This window comes from Oncorhynchus gorbuscha, linkage group LG16 (assembly GCF_021184085.1).
Source record: "Oncorhynchus gorbuscha isolate QuinsamMale2020 ecotype Even-year linkage group LG16, OgorEven_v1.0, whole genome shotgun sequence".
Classification (NCBI taxonomy): Eukaryota; Metazoa; Chordata; class Actinopteri; order Salmoniformes; family Salmonidae; genus Oncorhynchus; species Oncorhynchus gorbuscha.
The window spans coordinates 35,711,454-35,731,639 of NC_060188.1; the positions used below are offsets into that span (position 1 = coordinate 35,711,454).

General features: G+C 41.4%; 1 protein-coding gene across 6 annotated transcripts in view; it reads left to right on the top strand.

Annotated features, from left to right (window-relative positions):
- The first annotated feature begins 418 nt into the window (after nt 1–418).
- Nucleotides 419–20,186, top strand: part of LOC124000900 (plectin-like) — an 86,467-nt gene continuing 66,699 nt past the window's right edge. For 2 of the 6 annotated variants that reach the window (XM_046307578.1, XM_046307579.1), the window contains exons 1-5: nt 419–748; nt 2,017–2,104; nt 3,240–3,669; nt 16,713–16,854; nt 17,877–18,024. In XM_046307578.1, the coding sequence (XP_046163534.1) occupies nt 732–748; nt 2,017–2,104; nt 3,240–3,669; nt 16,713–16,854; nt 17,877–18,024 (825 nt within the window). In that variant the 5' untranslated portion in view covers nt 419–731. Of the gene's footprint in view, nt 749–2,016; nt 2,105–2,932; nt 3,078–3,239; nt 3,670–16,712; nt 16,855–17,475; nt 18,025–20,186 lie in introns of those variants that run through there. The other 4 variants (XM_046307580.1, XM_046307581.1, XM_046307582.1 and 1 more) reach the window with 4 other exon arrangements.

Genomic DNA, 20,186 nt, shown 5'->3' on the forward strand with positions numbered 1-20,186 from the left:
CCTGACTGCAGAGTTGCAAGCGCTATACTCTACCAATTTTAGCCACATCAGTGAGTAAGCCTCTCTGACTTAGACTAGATACAGGTCCCCTCAGTTGAAGTTCAATGCTGATGGGCTTTCTGGATTATAGTGTTTAGCAAGGGTTAAAGCCTTTAACACAGATATTTAATGCAAATATAACCAACCCCCCCCCCCCGTCTCCCTGTTCTTCTTACCCTTCCTCTCTCCCTCTTGTCTGTTCTTCCTGAGTCTCTCTTTCTCGCTCCCCATCTCCTTCATCACTCTCTCACTGTCTCCCTGTTCCTCTCTCATCCTTGTTTCCTTGTACTTTAAGTGCCATTAGGCTGTAAATCTGAAGAAATCTATGCTTAATCCAGTAAGACTGTAATGTAGTGTGTCAACTCTGTCTGAACAGGATTAAAGTGGGGGTGTTAATGTGTTTGTGTGTGTATGTATGTGTGTGCACCAAGGTGTGTGTCTGTGTGCAGCATGATTGGTGTGTCTACTTGAGTACCTGACTTTGTGTGTGTGGCTCTGTATCCCAAACACTGACTGAATGGCATACTTGTGAATTCTTGTTATCTCAGTTTGGATTTCTTTGTTCGACAATTACTGATATTTAAGGATTGTTCGGTCTTGGTCATTCCTCATTTGAGATAGGGATCTATTGTGCCTGGTGTGGATTATTGTGGACATCTCTTCTGGAATAACCACTTTTCTGAGACCAGGCAATGTCCAGGAAACAGAAGTAAGAAATCTGAATATTTAGATGTAGACATGGGAATATTGTAGTGTTAGAAAAGATAATTGGACTCTATTTGTGTAGATATGAGTTAAATTAGTTTGAAAGCTTTAGAGGTCTTGTCGTGATAATAGTCCAGCATAATGCCTTTTATTTCTGAATGTTAAATGTGCATGAGACACTTTGTAACTGTAGGAGCGATACTTTCTTATTGTGATCAGCAGGACAATCTGGATGTCATTGAAACTATGTCTATCTAAAGACTATTTGACGGCAGCTTCTGAAAGTCTGTGACTCAAACCTTAAGGTTTGCTTGTCTGGAGTATGTCTGGCATATCACTCTAAGTAACTATAATATATTTAGAAAACAAACACATAACAGGAATTCACAGTAAACAAAATTCTCACAATAACTTCTACATATGACTGAAAGTTGTTTGATGTGATGTGAATCTCTTTACCACTAATGAAATGTTCATTTAAATCCTTAATCCTCTTTAGGGATAATTTAGTTCTATACGTAATTCTATTCCAGTCTGGATTGCAGCCATTTTTTAAGGACAGCAATGCCTTCTTGACCTCAGTGGTCTTTTAATTATTTTTCGTTAAGATGGAATCGATCAGAACTGGCTGTTGCTTAGGGGTTTGTTCCAAACCTGACCCGAACCATTGGAATAGTCCCAAAATTGCAAACTCCACCCATTCTGCACACGATAAAGCTTAATCTGAATCAAGTGCACCTCAAGTATACAATAATACATTTGAAAGCATTACACATAAAACAGTAATGTCTGACTGTTTCCTCTCCAGTCTACATCTGCATTTACACTGGCAGCCCAATTCTGATTGTTTTATTCACTCATTGTTTTTTTTACCATTTAGATCAACTTTTATGCCAGTAATTGTTTAAAAGATCAGAATTGTGCTGCCTGTGTAAACACAGTTTATGCGTTTATATCAGCAATCTAGATCTCATGAGTTTAATCCAGGGTAGTCAACACTACTCTCCTGCTTCCTAATCCACTGGTTAGCTACTGAAGCTGACCTCTATAAACTTGACTACACATTGTTATACAATATATATAATTAACTGTTAGACTCTGAAAACGCACTAGCCTATAACACAGGGACAAACAGTTGGAGATCAGCCATGCTCAACATTCCGGCTTGTTGTATGTAGCTGGTTGTGTGTGCTGTCTGTTTTGTGTGTATATATTTAAATTGATACCGTGTTGTTTGTGTGTGTGTGTTTATAACTATGTGTTTTTCTCAAGCAGGTGGCAGGAGGCCCTCGTTGTATACCCCAAGACCCACAAACTGACACAAAAGAAGAAGAGGAAAGTGGACACACCCACATCCCAGGTAGACCATGTCTTCCGACTCATCATAACACAACCACATATACTGTAAACCCGCCTTCTTTTTCTCATTGTTCTACCTCTATAGCTTTGTCAACAACATGGTGAGATGATGTCTAGTACAGTATGTCCAATGCAGGGATGAATTCTATATACACAATACAACTTGTGTATATAGCTGAAACTACACAACAGATGTTGTGGGATACAGACTCATTTTGACAGACTACTTGAGGTCTGAAAAGGTTGGAAAAACATTTGGAGTGAACTGAAGAGTTTGTTTATGACTGCATCAGTAGCAGAGTCAGGACTTTCCTGGCAGCAGACTGGAGCCAATTGATTTCACCCTGCTTTATAAATGGTGCAGCCACAGATAGATGGGCCCTACTGATTGATTATTGTGTGTGTGTGTGTGTACTTGGTGAGGTTGCAGCTCTCAAGATTTGCACATCTCCCAAATGGCATTCCGTCTTCCTAGAACGTCTGTCTGACGGCATCCTGTGCTCTAGTGTAATTAAGCATTAGTCAGACTTGTGTGTGTATACAGTATGTGATTTACACTTGCTCGTGTGTGTGTGTGTGTGTGTGTGGGGAGGGACTTTTAGCGTTGTTGGTCAGCCGGCTGTGTGATTAAAAGGCCCAGTCAGATGGTCACATTAACAGAATTAGCTGCAGCGATCTGATCAGGATTAAAGGACACTCCCCTCCCAGGCTGATGGGATTGAGAGGCGGAGGAGCATCAGTGTCCCAAATGGCACCCCATTCTCTATATAGTAAAATAATTTTGACCTGGGTCCATACGTTACCATTTGGGACGCACGCAGGGGACGTGGCGCTGCTCCGTGGGACATTAAACTTGATGAGGGAGAGGAGCTAACTGGACTACATAGGGGTTTCCTCGTCGAGTCAGATGGGAAACAGTTTACATTGGTCGTCCAGTGGTAGCAGTTGGAGTATCCACAGATTTTTATTGAAATGTACTTATGCATCCTCATCATTCCTCGTCCCTTTCTCCCTCTTATTTGTCTGTTTCTGAGTGACTCACTAATGTGAGATAATTCTCTCTCTCTTGCTCTGACTCATTCTCTCCCTCCTTCTCTTACCTCTTTATTTCTTTCTCTCTCTCACTCTCCTTCCAGGAACCCGGGCCAGCTAGGGTGGCTGTGACCAGTGGAGTTGACCAGCTGGGCATCAGCAGGAAAAATACTGTTAGCATTAAAAGTAACAGCAGTGCTACTAGGGGCAGTGCTGGAAGTGCTAATGGTAGCTACAGCAGTTGCCCTAGCTGTAGCATCAGCAAAAGCGCTAGCAGCAAAAGTAGCGATAGTGTTAGCGGTAGCACCAACCGACACGGCAGTGCTTGCAAAGCCATGGTGGAGAAGACTCCAACAGGTCGGTCCTGGCGGTGCCAGGAGGAACAACAGCAGAGGATAGGAGGCGGGAGAAGAACCCTCCCAAGCAGCCGCAGTTCTCCATCCATCAGCACCTCCTCTTCTCTCTGCTCTTTGTCTCCCTCCATGAGTGGCAGCGCTTCCCTCGACCAGCTCAGTCAAACCATCTCCAGAGACGGTAAGAGCAAATATGGTCCATTGTTTGTTTTTATGATTTTTGTGGCTTTAATGTGTGTTCATACTTGTTTTTCTATGCAATGGAGTGCTATGAGTATGTTTGTTTGTGCATCTGTTTTATGTGAGAGAGTTGTGTGTGAGGTGATTTTGTTACTTTATGGTATTGTGTTAACTTTATGTAAACTGTGCTATGCCACCTTTTTGTTAAGAGAGGATGTACGTGGGACATGTTATACACAGGTATGTCAAATAATTGACAGAGTTAACCAAAGTGGAAAGATTTATTACAGATAAAGAGGCAATACATACAGGGAGACAGGTCACCACAACTTGAACAGACTAACTGTCTGGAACTACAGCTTAGAGGGCACACACAATGAATTAGCAGCAGGGCAAGGAATAACACCAAGTTTCCAAGACTCAAGCCTTGCATGTACAACTCACACTTGTTGTAAGATGGCACACTGGAGATTAAACACTCTGAAAGATGATAACACACTTTGTGATAATTAGAGTGAAAAGCACACACGTGAATTCATACGACTGCTACTCTATAACCAAAATAGCCCCTCCAAAAGGCAGCCAGCCCTGAAGGTCTCTGGGAGAAGGGGTGACAAAATAAGACAAACATATAAACACATAACAAAGAAAAATGTAACTCGTCCGCCTGCCAAGGCAGCCCCAACTCTTTTGCCTCAATACCAGCTCATTCGCTTAGGCAAAGAAAAACTACATCTAACATATGTAAGGAACGCGCCTTTATGCTGCCGATTCAAGAAAATGGTTAAAACTGTAACCAGTGCCTGCAAACTGGTTCAGGGTATCAGTCAACCTACCAAGGTAGCTACAAACAGCACAGGAATTAAATCATCAATCAGTATTGATCACATCTTTACTAATGCTGCAGAAATGAGCTTGAAGGCAGTATCCAGATCCATCGGATGTAGTGATCACAATATAGTAGCCATATCTAGGAAAACCAGAGTTCCAAAGGCTGAGCCTAATATAGTGTCATACAATACGTTTTGTAGTGATTCCTATGTTATTGATGTAAAGACGATCTGTTGGTCAGTGGTGTGTAATGAGGAGAAAACAGACACTGCACTTGACACATTTATGCAATTGCTCATTCCAGTTGCTAATAAGCATGCACTCATTAAGAAAATGACTGTAAGCTTTAGAACACCTTAAATGAAATTCTGGGAAAAAAGGTAAACTCATCTCCATCATTCATTGAATCAGATGGCTCATTAATCAGAAAACCAACTGATATTGCCAACTACTTTAATGATTTTTTCAAATCGGCAAGATTAGCAAATTTAGGCATGACATGCCAGCAACAAATGTTGACATTACACACCCAAGTATATTTGACCAAATTATGAAAGACAAGCATTGTAATTTTAATTCCATAAAGTTAGTGTGGAACAGGTGAATTTTTTGTCTATCAACAATGACAAGCCACCGGGGTCGGACAACTTGGATGGAAAATTACTGAGGATAATAGCGGACGATATTGCCACTCCTATTTGTCATATTTTAAATGTAAGCCTCTAGAACGTGTGTGCCCCCCGGCTTGAAGGGAAGCAAAAGTCATTCCGCTACCTAAGAATAGTAAAGCCCCCCTTACTGGCTCAAATAGCCAACCAATCAGCCTGTTACTAACCCTTAGTAAACTTTTGGGAAAAATTGTGTTTGACCAGATACAATGCTATTTTACAGTAAACAAATTGACAAACTTTCAGCATGCTTATAGAGAAGGACATTCAACAAGCTCAGCACTTACACAAATGATTGATGATTGGCTGAGAGAAATTGATGATAAAAAGATTGTGGGGGCTGTTTTGTTAGACTTTAGTGCGGCTTTTGTCATTATCGATCATAGTCTGCTGCTGGAAAAACATGTGTGTTATGGCTTTACACCCCCTGCTATATTCTGGATAAAGAGTTACCTATCTAGCAGAACACAGAGGGGGTTCTTTAATGGAAGCCTCTCCAACATAATCCAGGTAGAATGAGGAATTCCAAGGCAGCTGTCTAGGCCCATTACTTTTTCCATCTTTTCTAATGAATTTCCACTGGCTTTGAGGATAACCAGTGTGTCTATGCAAGCAAATTTGGTGATACACAAAGCAACTCAAACGGTATTGAAATTGCATCAATGTCGTCAATTTTTTGAATACATCTCCTGTCTGGCACCTCTCTTGTTATGCGGGTCAGAGCTACACTGACAGATGTGTTGACATGTTTTGAATGACCCTTCCTCCCTTTTTGTTCCATGCTGGCTGAAGACCTGAACACCAGACATAAATATCTGTGCCATAGATGATAGTGTAAACTTTGAATTATATTTGCTGACACCCTACATTCTCATTTTGTCACGAGTAGAGTAACTTTTGAGCTATATAAACCACATCCCTCTGCAAACAAGCCTTCTCCGATGTTGGTTACAAGAGGGTACTTTTTAAACTAGGTTACTGTAATCCCCTTAATAATCCCGCCTCCTAAATACAAGTGTTTGACATGTGGGAGGGGACGAATAACTAAATGATCTAACTTTATCCATGTATAAGCAAGTAATTGTTCATACTTTGATCATCATACTTTGATCTGATTTCATCCAAATATAATTTTCGATTTTGACTGTTCATGACCTATGTTTAAAATCTGCATTGTGTTGGAATGGTGTGAGCGTATACCGCTCATTAAAAATATTAATGCAAGTAGAATGCTGATTGGACATCTCTTCCTCCTCTAGACCGCCAATTGGCTAATCCTCCTGAGGAGTATTAAATCATACTTTATGAGGAAATATCAAGCATTTTTGAAACGGTCAGGTTTTTTGTGCTTTTTCTCTCTCCAATTTATGCTTTGGTCAAATAGAAGTATAGAATGAGTCAACAACATTAATTGGGTATGAGTTAACATAATATTCATTTTTAAAAGTAAGATTTTCACTGGGCAGTTACAGTGCCTTCCACATTTTGTTGTTGCAGCCTTAATTCCAAATGGATTAAATCTATTTTTTTCTCACCCATCGACACACAATATCCCATAATGATAAAGTGAAAACATGTTTTAAGAAATTCTAGCAATTTTTGAAAATGTGATACAGAAATCTTATTTACATAACTATTCACACAACTGAGTCATTACTTTGTAGACGCCCCTGTATCTTCGTAGTGACTGGGTCTATTGATACACCATCCAAAGTGTAATTAATATCTTCACCATGCTCAAAGTTATATTCAATGTCTGCTTTTTAAATTTTATTTCTGCACATCTACCAAGAGTGCTAAAGCGCGTAAAAATTGTCTGTCCTCGCCTGGTTGCAACACTCACTACCGAGTTCCAAACTGCCTCTGCAAGGAACATCAGCACAAGAACTGTTCGTCTGGAGCTTCATGAAATGTGTTTTCATGGTTGAGTAGCCGCACACAAGCCTAAGATCACCATGTGCAATGCCAATAGTCAGCTGGAGTGGTGTATTGCTTGGTACCATTAGACTCTGGAGCAGTGGAAACACGTTCTATGGAGTGATGAATCACCCTTCACCATCTGGCAGTCCGACAGACGGATCTGGATTTGGCGGATGCCAGGAGAATGCTACCTGCCTGAATTCATAGTGCCAACTGTAAAGTTTGGTGGAAGAGGAATAATAGTCTGGAGCTGTTTTTCATGATATGGGCTAGGCCCTTTAATTCCAGTGAAGGGAAATCTTACATCATATATTGACATTCTGTGCTTCCAACTTTGTGGCAACAGTTTGGGGAAGGCCTTTTCCTGTTTCAGCATGACAATGCCCCCATGCACAAAGCGAGGTCCATACAGAAATGGTTTGTCTAGATCAGTGTGGAAGAACTTGACTGGCCTGCACAACCCCTGACCTCAACTCCATCGAACACCTTTGGGATGAATTGGAATGCCGACTGTTTGACGAGCAGGTGTCCACAAACTTTTGGTCATGTCGTGTATTTAATCTTGCCATAACAAAGGGATTGAATACCTTTACACAAATGATTTCACTCACAACAATGAACTGAGCCACTTCAAGAAATTCTCTGATGACAATAGTAAGCTGTGTCATGAGAGGAGACTATGCTCATCACAGGGATATAACAGAGTCCTTGGTGTGAGGCCAATTACTTGGACCTGAATGTACAGAAGACCAAGGAGCTAGTGGTAGATTTCTATTAATTGTGAAGAGATTGACACTGTTGTCTCTTATAATTACTTGGGTGTAATAGTGGACAACAAACTGAACTATCATCAAAAAGTCCAATCCAGGCAGTAGATCTTTTAATGTATGTGACAAAATGCTTTGTATGTTCTATAGCAGTGTCATGGCGAGTGTAGTGACCTATGCCATTGTGTGCTGGAAAGGGAATTTAGCTAAGGAAGACTTAATCAATCTTGACAATATCATTAACAAAGGAAGTGCTACAATTGGTTGCAGCCTGGAATCAATGCAGGACATGTTCATAAAAAGGCTGCATGTAAAAACACACATGATCATGGACAATGACACACACCCTATCCACAGCACTCTAATGCAACACAGAAACAGCTTTCGTATCAGATTCATCCTGACCAGATTTTCCAAAGAGAGGTTTAGATGGTCATTTTTACCCACAGCCATGAGGCTTTTTAATGAGTGTAATTGATTAACTGTTTTATGGGGTCTTTCTATTGGGAAATGTTGTTGCTTGTTTTCTAGGATAGAAAATCAGCACTTGAAGAATCAGACTATTCTTATAGAGATACTACAGTTGGTGTATGTGCCTTTGTCTTAGTGTATTTTTTTATTTTTATTGTGTTGGTCATTGTTGTGTGTTCTGTCATTGTCAATCATTGATGCATGCTGTGATAAAACAATTTTAAAATGAATAAAGTAATACTCTACGGTCGTGGCCAAAAGTTTTGAGAATGACACAAATATTAATTTTCATAAAGTCTGCTTCCTCAGTTTGTATGATGGCAATTTGCATATGCTCCAGAATGTTATGAAGAGTGATCAATTGAATTGCAATTAATTGCAAAGTCCCTCTTTGCCATGCAAATGAACTGAATCCCCCAAAAACATTTCTACTGAATTTCAGCCCTGCCACAAAAGGTCAGTGATTCTCTCGCTAACACAGGTGGGAGTGTTGACGAGGACAAGGCTGGAGATCACTCTGTCATGCTGATTGAGTTCGAAATACAGACTGGAAGCTTCAAAAGGAGGTTGGTGCTTGGAATCATTGTTCTTCCTCTGTCAATCATGGCTACCTGTAAGGAATCACGTGCCGTCATCATTACTTTGCACAAAAGGGGTACACAGACAAGGATATTGCTGCCAGTAAGATTGCACCTAAATCAACCATTTATCTGATCATCAAAAACTTCAAGGAGACCGGTTCAATTGTTGTGAAGAAGGCTTCAGGGCACCCAAGAAAGTCCAGCAAGCGCTAGGACCATCTCCCAAAGTTGATTCAGCTGCGGGATCGGGGCACCACCAGTACAGAGCTTACTCAGGAATGGCAGCAGGCAGGTGTGAGTGCATCTGCACGCATAGTGAGGTGAAGATTTTTGGAGTATGGCCCAGTGTCAATAAGGGCAGCAAAGAAGCCACTTCTATACAGGAGAAACATCAGGGACAGGCTGATATTCTGCAAACGGTACAGGGATTGGACTTCTGAGGACTGGGGTAAAGTCATTTTCTCTGATGAATCCCCTTTCCGATTGTTTGGGGCATCCGGAAAAAAGCTTGTCCGGAGAGGACAAGGTGAGCGCTACCATCAGTCCTGTGTCATGCCAACAGTAAAGCATCCTGAGAACATTCATGTCTGGGGTTGCTTCTCAGCCAAGGGAGTGGGCTGACTCACAATTTTGCCTGAGAACACAGACATGAGTAAAGAATGGTATCAACACATTCTCCGAGAGCAACTTCTCCCAACCATTCAGGAACAGTTTGGTGACAAACAATGCCTTTTCCAGCATGATGGAGCACCTTTCCATAAGGCAAAAATTATAACTAAGTGGCTCGGGGAACAAAACATTGATATTTTGGGTCCATGGATAGGAAACTCCCCAGACCTTAATCCCATTGAGAATGTGTGATCAATCCTCAAGAGGTGGGTGGACAAACAAAAACCCACAAATTCGGACCAACTCCAAGCATTGATTATGCAAGAATGGGCTGCCATCAGTCAGGATGTGGCCCAGAAGTTAATTGACAGCATGTCAGGGTGGATTGCAGAGGTCTTGAACAAGAAGGGTCAACACTGCAAATATTGAACTTTGCATCAAGTTCATGTACTCATTCAAGGGTTTTCTTTATTTTACTATTTTCTACATTGTAGAATGTTTGTGAAGACATCAAAACTATGAAATAACACATGGAATCATGTAGTAACCCAAAAAGGGTTAAAGAGCTTTGTACTCTCTTGGCATTCTCTCAACCAGCTTCATGAGGTAGTCACCTGGAATGCATTTCAATTAACAGGTATAGTGGCTTGCGAAAGTATTCACCCCCCTTAAAAAATGTTCTATTATGTTGTCTTACAACCTGGATTTTTTTCTATCATTTGATTTACACAATATGCCTACCACTTTGAAGTTGCAAAATATTTTTTCCTGTGAAACAAACAAGACAAAAAAACTGAAAACTTGAGCGTGCATAACTATTCACCCCCCCCCAAAGTCAATACTTTAGAGCCACCTTTTGCAGCAATTACAGCTGCAAATCTTTATAAGTTTGGCACATCTAGCCACTGGGATTTGTGCCTATTATTCAAGGCAAAACTGCTCCAGCTCCTTCAAGTTGATTCCGCCGATGTACAGCAATCTCTAAGTCATACCACAGATTCTCAATTGGATTCAGGTCTGGGCTTTGACTAGGCCATTCCAAGACATTTAAATGTTTCCCCTCAAACCACTCGAGTGTTGCTTTAGCAGTATGCTAGGGACATTGTTCTGCTGGAAGGTGAACCTCCATCCCAGTCTCAAATCTCTGGAAAACTGAATCAGGTTTCCCTCAAGAATTTCCCTGTATTTAGCACCATCTATCCCTTCAGTTCTGGACAGTTTCCCAGTCCCTGCCGATGAAAAACATCCCCACAGCATGATGCTGCCACAACCATGCTTCACTGTGGGAATGGTTCTCTGGGGGATGAGTAGCTTCTTCCATATGTTTGGAGAGTCTCCCACATGCCTTTTGGCGAATGCCAAATGTGTTTTCTTATTTTTTTTCTTTAAGAAGCCATCCTGTTCTCCACTCATTACCTGTATTAACTGCACCTGTTTGAACTCGTTACCTGTATAAAAGACACCTGTCCACACACTCAATCAAACAGACTCCAACCTCTCCACAATGGCAAAGACCAGAGAGCTGTGTAAGGACATCAGGGTTAAAATTGTAGACCTGCACAATGCTGGGATGGGCTACAGGACAATAGGCAAGCAGCTTGGTGAGAAGGCAACAACTGTTGGCGCAATTATTAGAAAATGGAAGAAGTTCAAGATGACGGTCAATCACCCTCGGTCTGGGGCTCCATGCAAGATCTCTCCTCGTGGGGCATCAATGATCATGAAGAAGGTGAGGGATCAGTCCAGAACTACACAGCAGGACCTGGTCAATGACCTGAAGAGAGCTGGGACCACAGTCTCAAAGAAAACCATTAGTAACACACTACGCCGTCATGGATTAAAATCCTGCAGTGCAAGCAAGGTCCCCCTGCTCAAGCCAGCGCATGTCCAGGTCCGTCTGAAGTTTGCCAATGACCATCTGGATGATCCAGAGGAGGAATGGGAGAAGGTCATGTGGTATGATGAGACAAAAATAGAGCTTTTTGGTCTAAACTCCACTTGCCGTGTTTGGAGGAAGAAGAAGGAGGAGTACAACCCCAAAAACACCATCCCAACCGTGAAACATGGAGGTGGAAACATTATTCTTTGGGGATGCTTTTCTGCAAAGGGGACTGGACGACTGCACCGTATTGAAGGGAGGATGGATGGGGCCATGTATCGAGAGATCTTGGCCAACAACCTCCTCCCTCAGTAAGAGCATTGAAGATGGGTTGTGGCTGGGTCTTCCAGCATGACAACGACCTGAAACACACAGCCAGGGAAACTAAGGAGTGGCTCAGTAAGAAGCATCTCAAGGTTTGGAGTGACCTAGCCAGTCTCCAGACCTGAACCCAATAGAAAATCTTTGGAGGGAACTGAAAGTCCGTATTGCCCAGTGACAGCCCAGAAACCTGAAGGATCTGGAGAAGGTCTGTATGGAGAAGTGGGCCAAAATCCCTGCTGCAGTGTGTGCAATAAAATGCAAATTAATTACTTAAAAATCATACAATGTGATTTTCTGGATTTTCTCACAGTTGAAGTGTACCTATGATAAAAATGACAGACCTATGCTTTGTAAGTAGGAAATCCTGCAAAATCGGCAGTGTATCAAATACTTGTTCTCCCCACTGTATGTATATTATTAGTAGTATTGGATAGAAAACACTCTAAAGTTTCTAAAGCTGTTTGAATGATGTCTGTGAGTATAACAGAACTCATATGGCAAGCAAAATCCTGAGGAGAAATCAAAACAGGAAGTGAGAAATCTGAGCTTTGTTCGTATTCACCAGAGTCCCCAATGAAATCCCCTTGAGATGTTAATGATGTTGCACTGCCTAGGGGTTCCACTAGATGTCAACCATCAATAGAAATTATAATGAGACTTCTATGGTGTTGTGGGAGTGAATGATAGCAGAATCAGTCAGGTGTCTGGCAGTCCGCCATTTTCTGATCATGCTTATTCCTCATGGTAGTCACTTGCGTTCTATGGCTCATGAAGACAAGAAGGAATAGTCTGTTTGGAACTTTATTGACAAAATATGTTAAAAACATCCTAATGATTGATTCTGTACATAGTTTGAAATGTTTCTTCGACCTATAAATAACTTCTTGATGTTTTTGTCCGATATAACGCTGACCAGAATGAGCGTTTGGATATGTATACCAAACGCTCTAACAAAAGAAGGTATTTGGACATAAATAACGGACATTTTCGAACAAAACAAACATTTATTGTGGACCTGGAATTCCTGGAGTGTTTTCTGATGTAGATCATCAAAGGTAAGGGAATATTTATCATGTAATTTCTTGTTTATGTTGACGTCAACATGGCGGCTATTGTGACAAATGTTTCTGAGCGCCATCTCAGATTATTGCATGGCTGGCTTATTCCGAAATCAGACACAGCGGTTGCATTAAGGAGAGCTGTATCTATAATTCTACGTGTATAACTTGTATTATCATCTACATTTATGATGAGTATTTCTGTTGAATGATGTGGCTATGCAAAATCACTGGATGTTTTTGGAACTAGTGAATGTAACGCGCCAATGTAAACTCATATTTTGATAAATATGAACCTTATCAAACAAAACATACATGTGTTGTGTAACACGAAGTCCTATTAGTGTCATCTGATGAAGATCATCAAAGGTTAGTGATTAATTTTATCTCCATCTGCTTTTTGAAACTCTCTTTGGCTGGGAAAAAATGGCTGTGTTTTTCTGTGGCTATATGTGGTGACCTAACATAATCGTTTGTGGTGCTTTTGCTGTAAAGCATATTTGAAATTGGACACTTTGGTGGGATTAACAACAAGAATAGATTTACAATGGTATGAGATACATGTATGTTTGAGGAATGTTAATTGTGAGATTTTTTATGTTTTGAGAATGGCGCCCTACACTTTGTCTGGCTGTTGTTATATTGCTCCCGTTAACGAGATTGCAGCCATAAGAAGTTAACCTGTTTAGTCGACCCTCTACTTTTTGGAACATTCTGTTAAAAATCTCGCAACATTTCAGGGACCTGCTACTCAGGCCAGGAATATAGTATATGCATATGATTAGTATGTGTGGATAGAAAACACTCAGACATTTATAAAACTGGTTAAATCACGGCTGTGACTATAACAGAACGTGCATTTCATCGAAAAGCGCAGGAAAACCTGATCACTGAAAATGGAAATAAATATCCATCCGCGACTTCAAGGAATTGTTCAAAGTGAACCGAATTACATGAGACCGAGGTTTCAGTGCCTACAGCTTCCACACGTTGTCTAGAGTCTTGTCATTTGATTCGCAATTGATTCTTGGTCTAACCAAATCAAGGGAACCAATCCCCTCCGGTCACCGACCTGATGTTTTGGTCGAGCTTTCTTCAGACATGTTTTCGACACGGACAGCTAAAGAATTTACATCGCCTCCTGATGAATTTTATTGCTTATTGACGTGTACTAATACCTAAAGTTGCATTACAAAAGTATTTCGAAGTGTTTTGTGAAAGTTTATCGTCGAATTTTTAAAAATGACGTTACGTTATGAAACGCTATTTTTTTCCGTTTATCACACAGTCTACATAGAACAATATCTAGGCTATATATGGACCGATTTAATCGAAAAAAGACCCAATAGTGATTATGGGACATCTAGGAGTGCCAACAAAGATGTCAAAGGTAATGAATGTTTTATATTTTATTGTGCGGTTTGTGTAGCGCCGAATATGCTAATTATTTTGTTTACGTCCCCTGCGGGTCTTTTGTGGTGTTACATGCTATCAGATAATAGCTTCTCATGCTTTCGCTGAAAAGCATTTTAAAAATCTGACTTGTTGCCTGTAGCTTTAATTCAATACCCTGCATGTATATTTTAATGAACGTTTGAGTTTTAACTAATACTATTAGCATTTAGCGTAGCGCATTTGCATTTCCAGAGCTCTAGATGGGACGCCTGCGTGCCAGGTAGGAGCAAGTGGTTAAAGAAAAACTAACAGGTATGTGAGAGCCGGAATTCTTACTGGTTGGTAGGTGATCAAATACTTATGTCATGCAATAAAATGCAAATTAATTACTTAAAAATCATACAATGTGATTTTCTGGATTTTTGTTTTAGAGTCCGCCTCTCACAGTTGAAGTGTACCTATGATAAAACATTACAGACCTCTACATGCTTTGTAAATACCTGCAAAATCGGCAGTGTATCAAATACTTGTTCTCCCCACTGTATATTAGCAACTGAGACTGAGGAGTAGGCCGTTTTACTTTGGGCAACTTATTCATCCAAGCTACTCAATACTGCCACCCAGCCATAAGAAGTTAAGCAATTGCCACTCTTCTATAAAGCCCAGCTCTGTGGAGTGTATGGCTTAACTTCTTGGTGACGGGGGGGCAGTATTGAGTAGCTTGGATGAATAAGGTGCCCAGAGTAAACTGCCTGCTACTCTGTCCCAGATGCTAATATGTGCATATTATTAGTATTATTGGATAGAAAACACTCTGAAGTGTCTAAAATTGTTTGAATTATGTCTGTGAGTATAACAGAACTCATATGGCAGGCGAAAACCTGACAAAAATCCAACCAGGAAGTGGGAAAACTGAGGTTTGCAGTTTTTCAACTGTTTGCCATTCCAATATACAGTGTAAATGGGGTCATATTGCACTTCCTAAGATGTCAACAGTCTTTAGAACGTTGTTTCAGGCTTCTACTGTGAAGTGGGGGCGAATGAGAGCTGATTGAGCCAGGTGTCTGGCAGAGTGCCACAGGCTCGTGAGGAGCAGTCACGAGAGAGTTAGCTCTCGTTCAATTGTTTTTCTACAGACATAGGAATTCTACGGGTGTAACATTATTGAACATTTATGATAAAAACATCCTAAAGATTGATTCTCTACGTAGTTTGACAAGTTTCTACGCGCGGTAATATAACTTTTTTAACTTTTCGTCCGACGTTCGGCTGGACCTGAACGCGTGTTTGGATTTTTTTAACCAAACGGGCTAAAAAAAGAAGGTATTTGGACATAAATGATGGACATTATTAAACAAATCAAACATTTATCATGGAACTGGGATTCCTTGGAGTGCATTCGGATGAAGATCATCAAAGGTAAGTGAATATTTATAATGCTATTTCTGACTAATGTTGACTACACAATATGGCGGATATCTTTTGGCTGCTTTGTTGTCTGAACACTGTACTCAAATAAGGGCTATTTGACCAAGAAGGAGAGTGACAGCATTTGTTGACCTGACCTACACAATCACCCGACCTCAACCCAATTGTGATTGTTTGGATATGAGTCGTACCGCAGAGTGAAGGAAAAACAGCCAACAAGTGCTCAGCATACGTGGGAACTCCTTCAAGATGGTTAGAAAAGCATTCCAAGTGAACCTGGTTGAGAGAATGCTGAGAGTGTGCAAAGCTGTCATCAAGGCAAAGGGTGGCTGCTTTTTTGGTTACTACATGATTCCATGTATGTTAAATCATAGTTTAATGTCTTCACTATTATTCTACAATGTAGGAAATTGTGAAAAAAATAAAGAAAAACCCATGTGTCCAAACTTTTGACTGGTACTGTGATTTTATTATTGTTTTCTACATTTGTTTTTTTATATATTGAAAAAAATATTTTTACTTGCTTTTTCTCCCCAATTTCATGATATCAGATTGGTAATTACGATCTTGTCTCATCGCTGCAACTCCACAATGGTCTCGGGAGAGGCAAAGGTCATGCATCCCCCAAAACATGGCCAGCCAAGCCGCACTGTTTCTTGACACACTGCTTGTTTAACCCGAAAGCCAGCTGCACCAATGTGTCGGAGGAAACACCGTCCAACTGACAACCGAAGTCAGCTTGCAGGCGCCCTGCCCGCCACAAGGAGCAATGACAAAAAATATGAATTTAATCTATTTTAAATTAAGGCTGTAACACAACAAAATGTGTAAAAAGTCAAGGGATGTGAATACTTTCTGAAGGCACTGGAGTTGCCACAAAGCCCCAGCTCGGGACAGATTATTCCTGACTGAGTGAAACCAGCGTTTATACACTCACACACACACACACACACACAGACACACATATACACACACACACGTTCCTGTTGGTGGCCCACTTTATGCACAAATGTACCTACAATTTACTGGTTATTCCCATTGATTTATCTGTATTGCAGATTAACCCTTCCCTTCCTTTTCCCCCGTTCCATCTCCTTGGAACTCCCTCCCCAGATGCCCAACAATTCCTCCTACATTCCGGACCCAAGTCTCGGGCAGAGAGTGGTTGCTCCTCTCTAGAGAAGAACATACCAGCTACAGACTCCTGGCAGCCATCTTTGTCTCTGTCCAGTGTTTCTCCCAGGGACCCCCTGAGGTTTGTCTTCCTCCCCATCAACAGTCCCTTGGCATCTCCCGTCTCTTCCTCCTCTTCTGGTTGCTCTTCCTCCTCCTCCCCTTGTCCTCAGGTCCTGATTGGCAGGTCCCCAATGGGCTCAAGATGCTCTGCCACCAGCACGTCATTCAGCTGGCTACGGGGTGAGTCTACCAGGGGCATGGTGAAGGTGGACAAGGGCCGGGCTGAGGACCAGGGTGACGACCCCCGGGGTCCCAGTGTGGGGAGACCAAAGTATATGTGGTTGGCTGATGTGCACAGCACCAGACAGCTGGATGACAGGGAGACGATGGGGGCCTTCAGGGCCCAGGCAGGGAGTCTGGTGCAGGGTAGAGCAGACAGCCCTGGCAGGGACCAGCTCAACAGGCGATTTGTCTTGGAACGCAGGTCAGACTTCTTAGTCACAGCGGTGTTTGAGAGCATAAATTCTTCTCAAGTCGCTGATCACCGACAGAGCAGACTGACTGAGCAGAATTGATGCTCTCATGTCTCTTTTTGCCACATGAGCTGTCGTGTTCACCATCTCAAAACTTGTATCTTCTGTTTTTATGTTCATACATTCCAAACACAAATCATACTCCTTTGTTGTTTTCCCTGTCTTAGGTCTCTGGAGCCCCACCAACCATGTCACTCAGCCCTACTGGGACTGCCCATTCCTGCCTGCTTGCCTCTTTCCAAACCATCCGCCAACCACAACATGGGGCTCCAGCCATCACCCCTACATTACCAAATCCATTCCTATCATCACAACCTATTATTTTGCCTCTGCATTCCTTATTATTACCATGCTGAAATTACATTACTAAACATGTAAACTGTACATTTTGTTAGTTATCTGTTTGTGTACTTTTGCGTTATGTAAGTCGTTTAAGTTCAGCAGTGATATGTGTTGTTCTCTTTGTGTATTTTAAGGGAATGTTTTTGGGTACTTTTGCATTTAGTAAGTCAATTGAGTTAAGCATTGATATGTGTACTCTGTGTGTGTTTGTTTGTTTTGGGATCAGGAGGTCGCAGGTCATGGACCAGTTAGAGGGTGATCACGTTGACAACATGGACACCAGCTCTTCATCTGACCCGACCTCCTCTTCCTCATCATTCTCCAACACCACAAGCCAGACCCGACACAGCAGAATGCAGATAAGCAAAAAACAGGTACAATGACCATTTTTGGTAAACGGATTATTGCGCAATAAATTACCAGTATATTGATCACATTAATTTAGTTTTGGACTACCAAGTACCTGAATTGTGAGATATGTGGAGATAGAAACTGCTGTTGAAACTGAAGAGACATTAAGTAGTTTCCAATCAAACTGCATATTTTGGCCAATGGGTAAAATAATGTTAATTGTGTAGATAATCCTCTAAGAAAACCAATGTTCTAAACCTCTTGTCTCTATCATAATCCGTTCAAAACTTATTAGACTTTTTACACTTGTAGGATGGTCAAAATTAGGGTGAATAAATCAATGGCCAGAAAAAAAAGTTGCCAAAAAATTGCATCGTGTCGGATAGGCTGTGTGAGAATTAAGGCTGCCTGACAGGTTTACCATTGAATTCGTCATCTTGCTTCTCAAATCCGGAGGACATAAAACAATATAGAGGTAAGATAGATATCTATTTTGAGATATGACAGGTAGCATTTTCATGTTTTAGTATACACTTTTCATAACGCGAAGTTCCTGCTCTTTTTTGAAGACGTCTCACAAAAAAAAGCGGCTCTCCTTGAAACGTCAACGGAGCACTGAGCATTCCCACAAGCTTTTTTAAATTTTATCTTCAAAACCTTTTATATTTTATTCAGCTCGTGTCAGGCTAATTTGATATTTGCGGAAACAACTTGGAAAGGGACGACCACAAAATGTTATATCCTCAAAAGCATCAGCGAGAAATCCGCACCGCTCTTTGTCAACAGAGCTCGGTGCTTATTATCAGATGTATTAGGTTACGAAATCTAACTTTTTGGATATTGTGTTAATGATATGTTAGAGAGACCCCACTGAACGATTTTAGAATATTTAGAATCATATTTAAGGAAGTGAAATCAAATAAAATCAAATTGTATTGGTCACATACACATATTCATCAGATGTTATTGCTTGTGTTCCTAGCTCCAACAGTGCAGTAATATCTAACAATACACACAAATCTGAAAGTTAAATAATGGAATTAAGAACTATATAAATATTAGGACGTGCAATGTCAGAGTGGCATTGACTAAAATATAATAGAATGGAATACAGCATATACATATGAAATTAGTAAAGCAGTATGTTCCACCTTCTCCACTGTGGTCCCGTCAATGGGGATAGGGGTGTGCAACCTCTGCTTTTTCCTGAAGTCCACGACCTGATTTGAGGATCAGTAAAGTGGAGATGTTGTTTCCTACCTTCGCCACATGGGGGCGGCCTGTCAGGAAGTCCAGGACCCAGTTGCACATAGCGGAGTTCAGATCAGGGCCCCGAGCTTGATGATGAGCTTGGAGGGTACCATGGTGTTGAAGGCTGAGCTGTAGTTAGTGAACAGCATTCTTACATAGATATTCATCTTGTCCAGGAGGATAGGGCAGTGTGCAGTGCAATGGCGATGGCATCATCTGTGGATCTATTGGGGTGGTAAGAAAATTGAAATGAGTCTAGGGTGTCAGGTAAGGTAGAGGTGATATGGTTCTTAACTACCCTCTCAAAGCACTTCATGATGACAGAAGTGAGTGCTACATTCGATAGTCATTTAGTTCAGTTACCTTTGCTTTCTTGGGTACAGGAACAATGGTGGACACCTTGAAGCAAGTGGAGACAGCAAATTGGGATAGGGAGAGATTGAATGTCCGTAAACACTCCAGACAGCTGGTCTGCGTTTGCTCGGAGGACACAGCTAGGGATGCTGTCTGGGCTAGCAGCCTTACGAGGTTTAACACACTTTAAATGTCATACTCATGTCGGCCAGAGAAGGATAGCCCATAGTCCTGGGGAGAGGGCCTCGTCGATGGCACTGTGTTGTCCTCAAAGCGGGTGAAGAAGGTGTTTAGCTTGTCTGTGAGAAAGATGTTGGTCTCGGTGACGTGGCTGGTTTTCCCTTTGTAATCCTTGATTGTCTGTAGACCCTGCCACATACGTCTTGTGTCTGAGCCATTGAATTGCGAATATTTTGCCTGTTTGATTGCCTTACGGAGGGAATAACTACACTGTTTGTGTTCGACCATATTCCCAGTCACCTTGCCATGGTTAAATGCGGTGGTTTGCGCTTTCAGTTTAGCGCGAATGCTGCCATCTTTCCACAGTTTCTGGTTTGAGTAGGTTTTAATAGTCACAGTA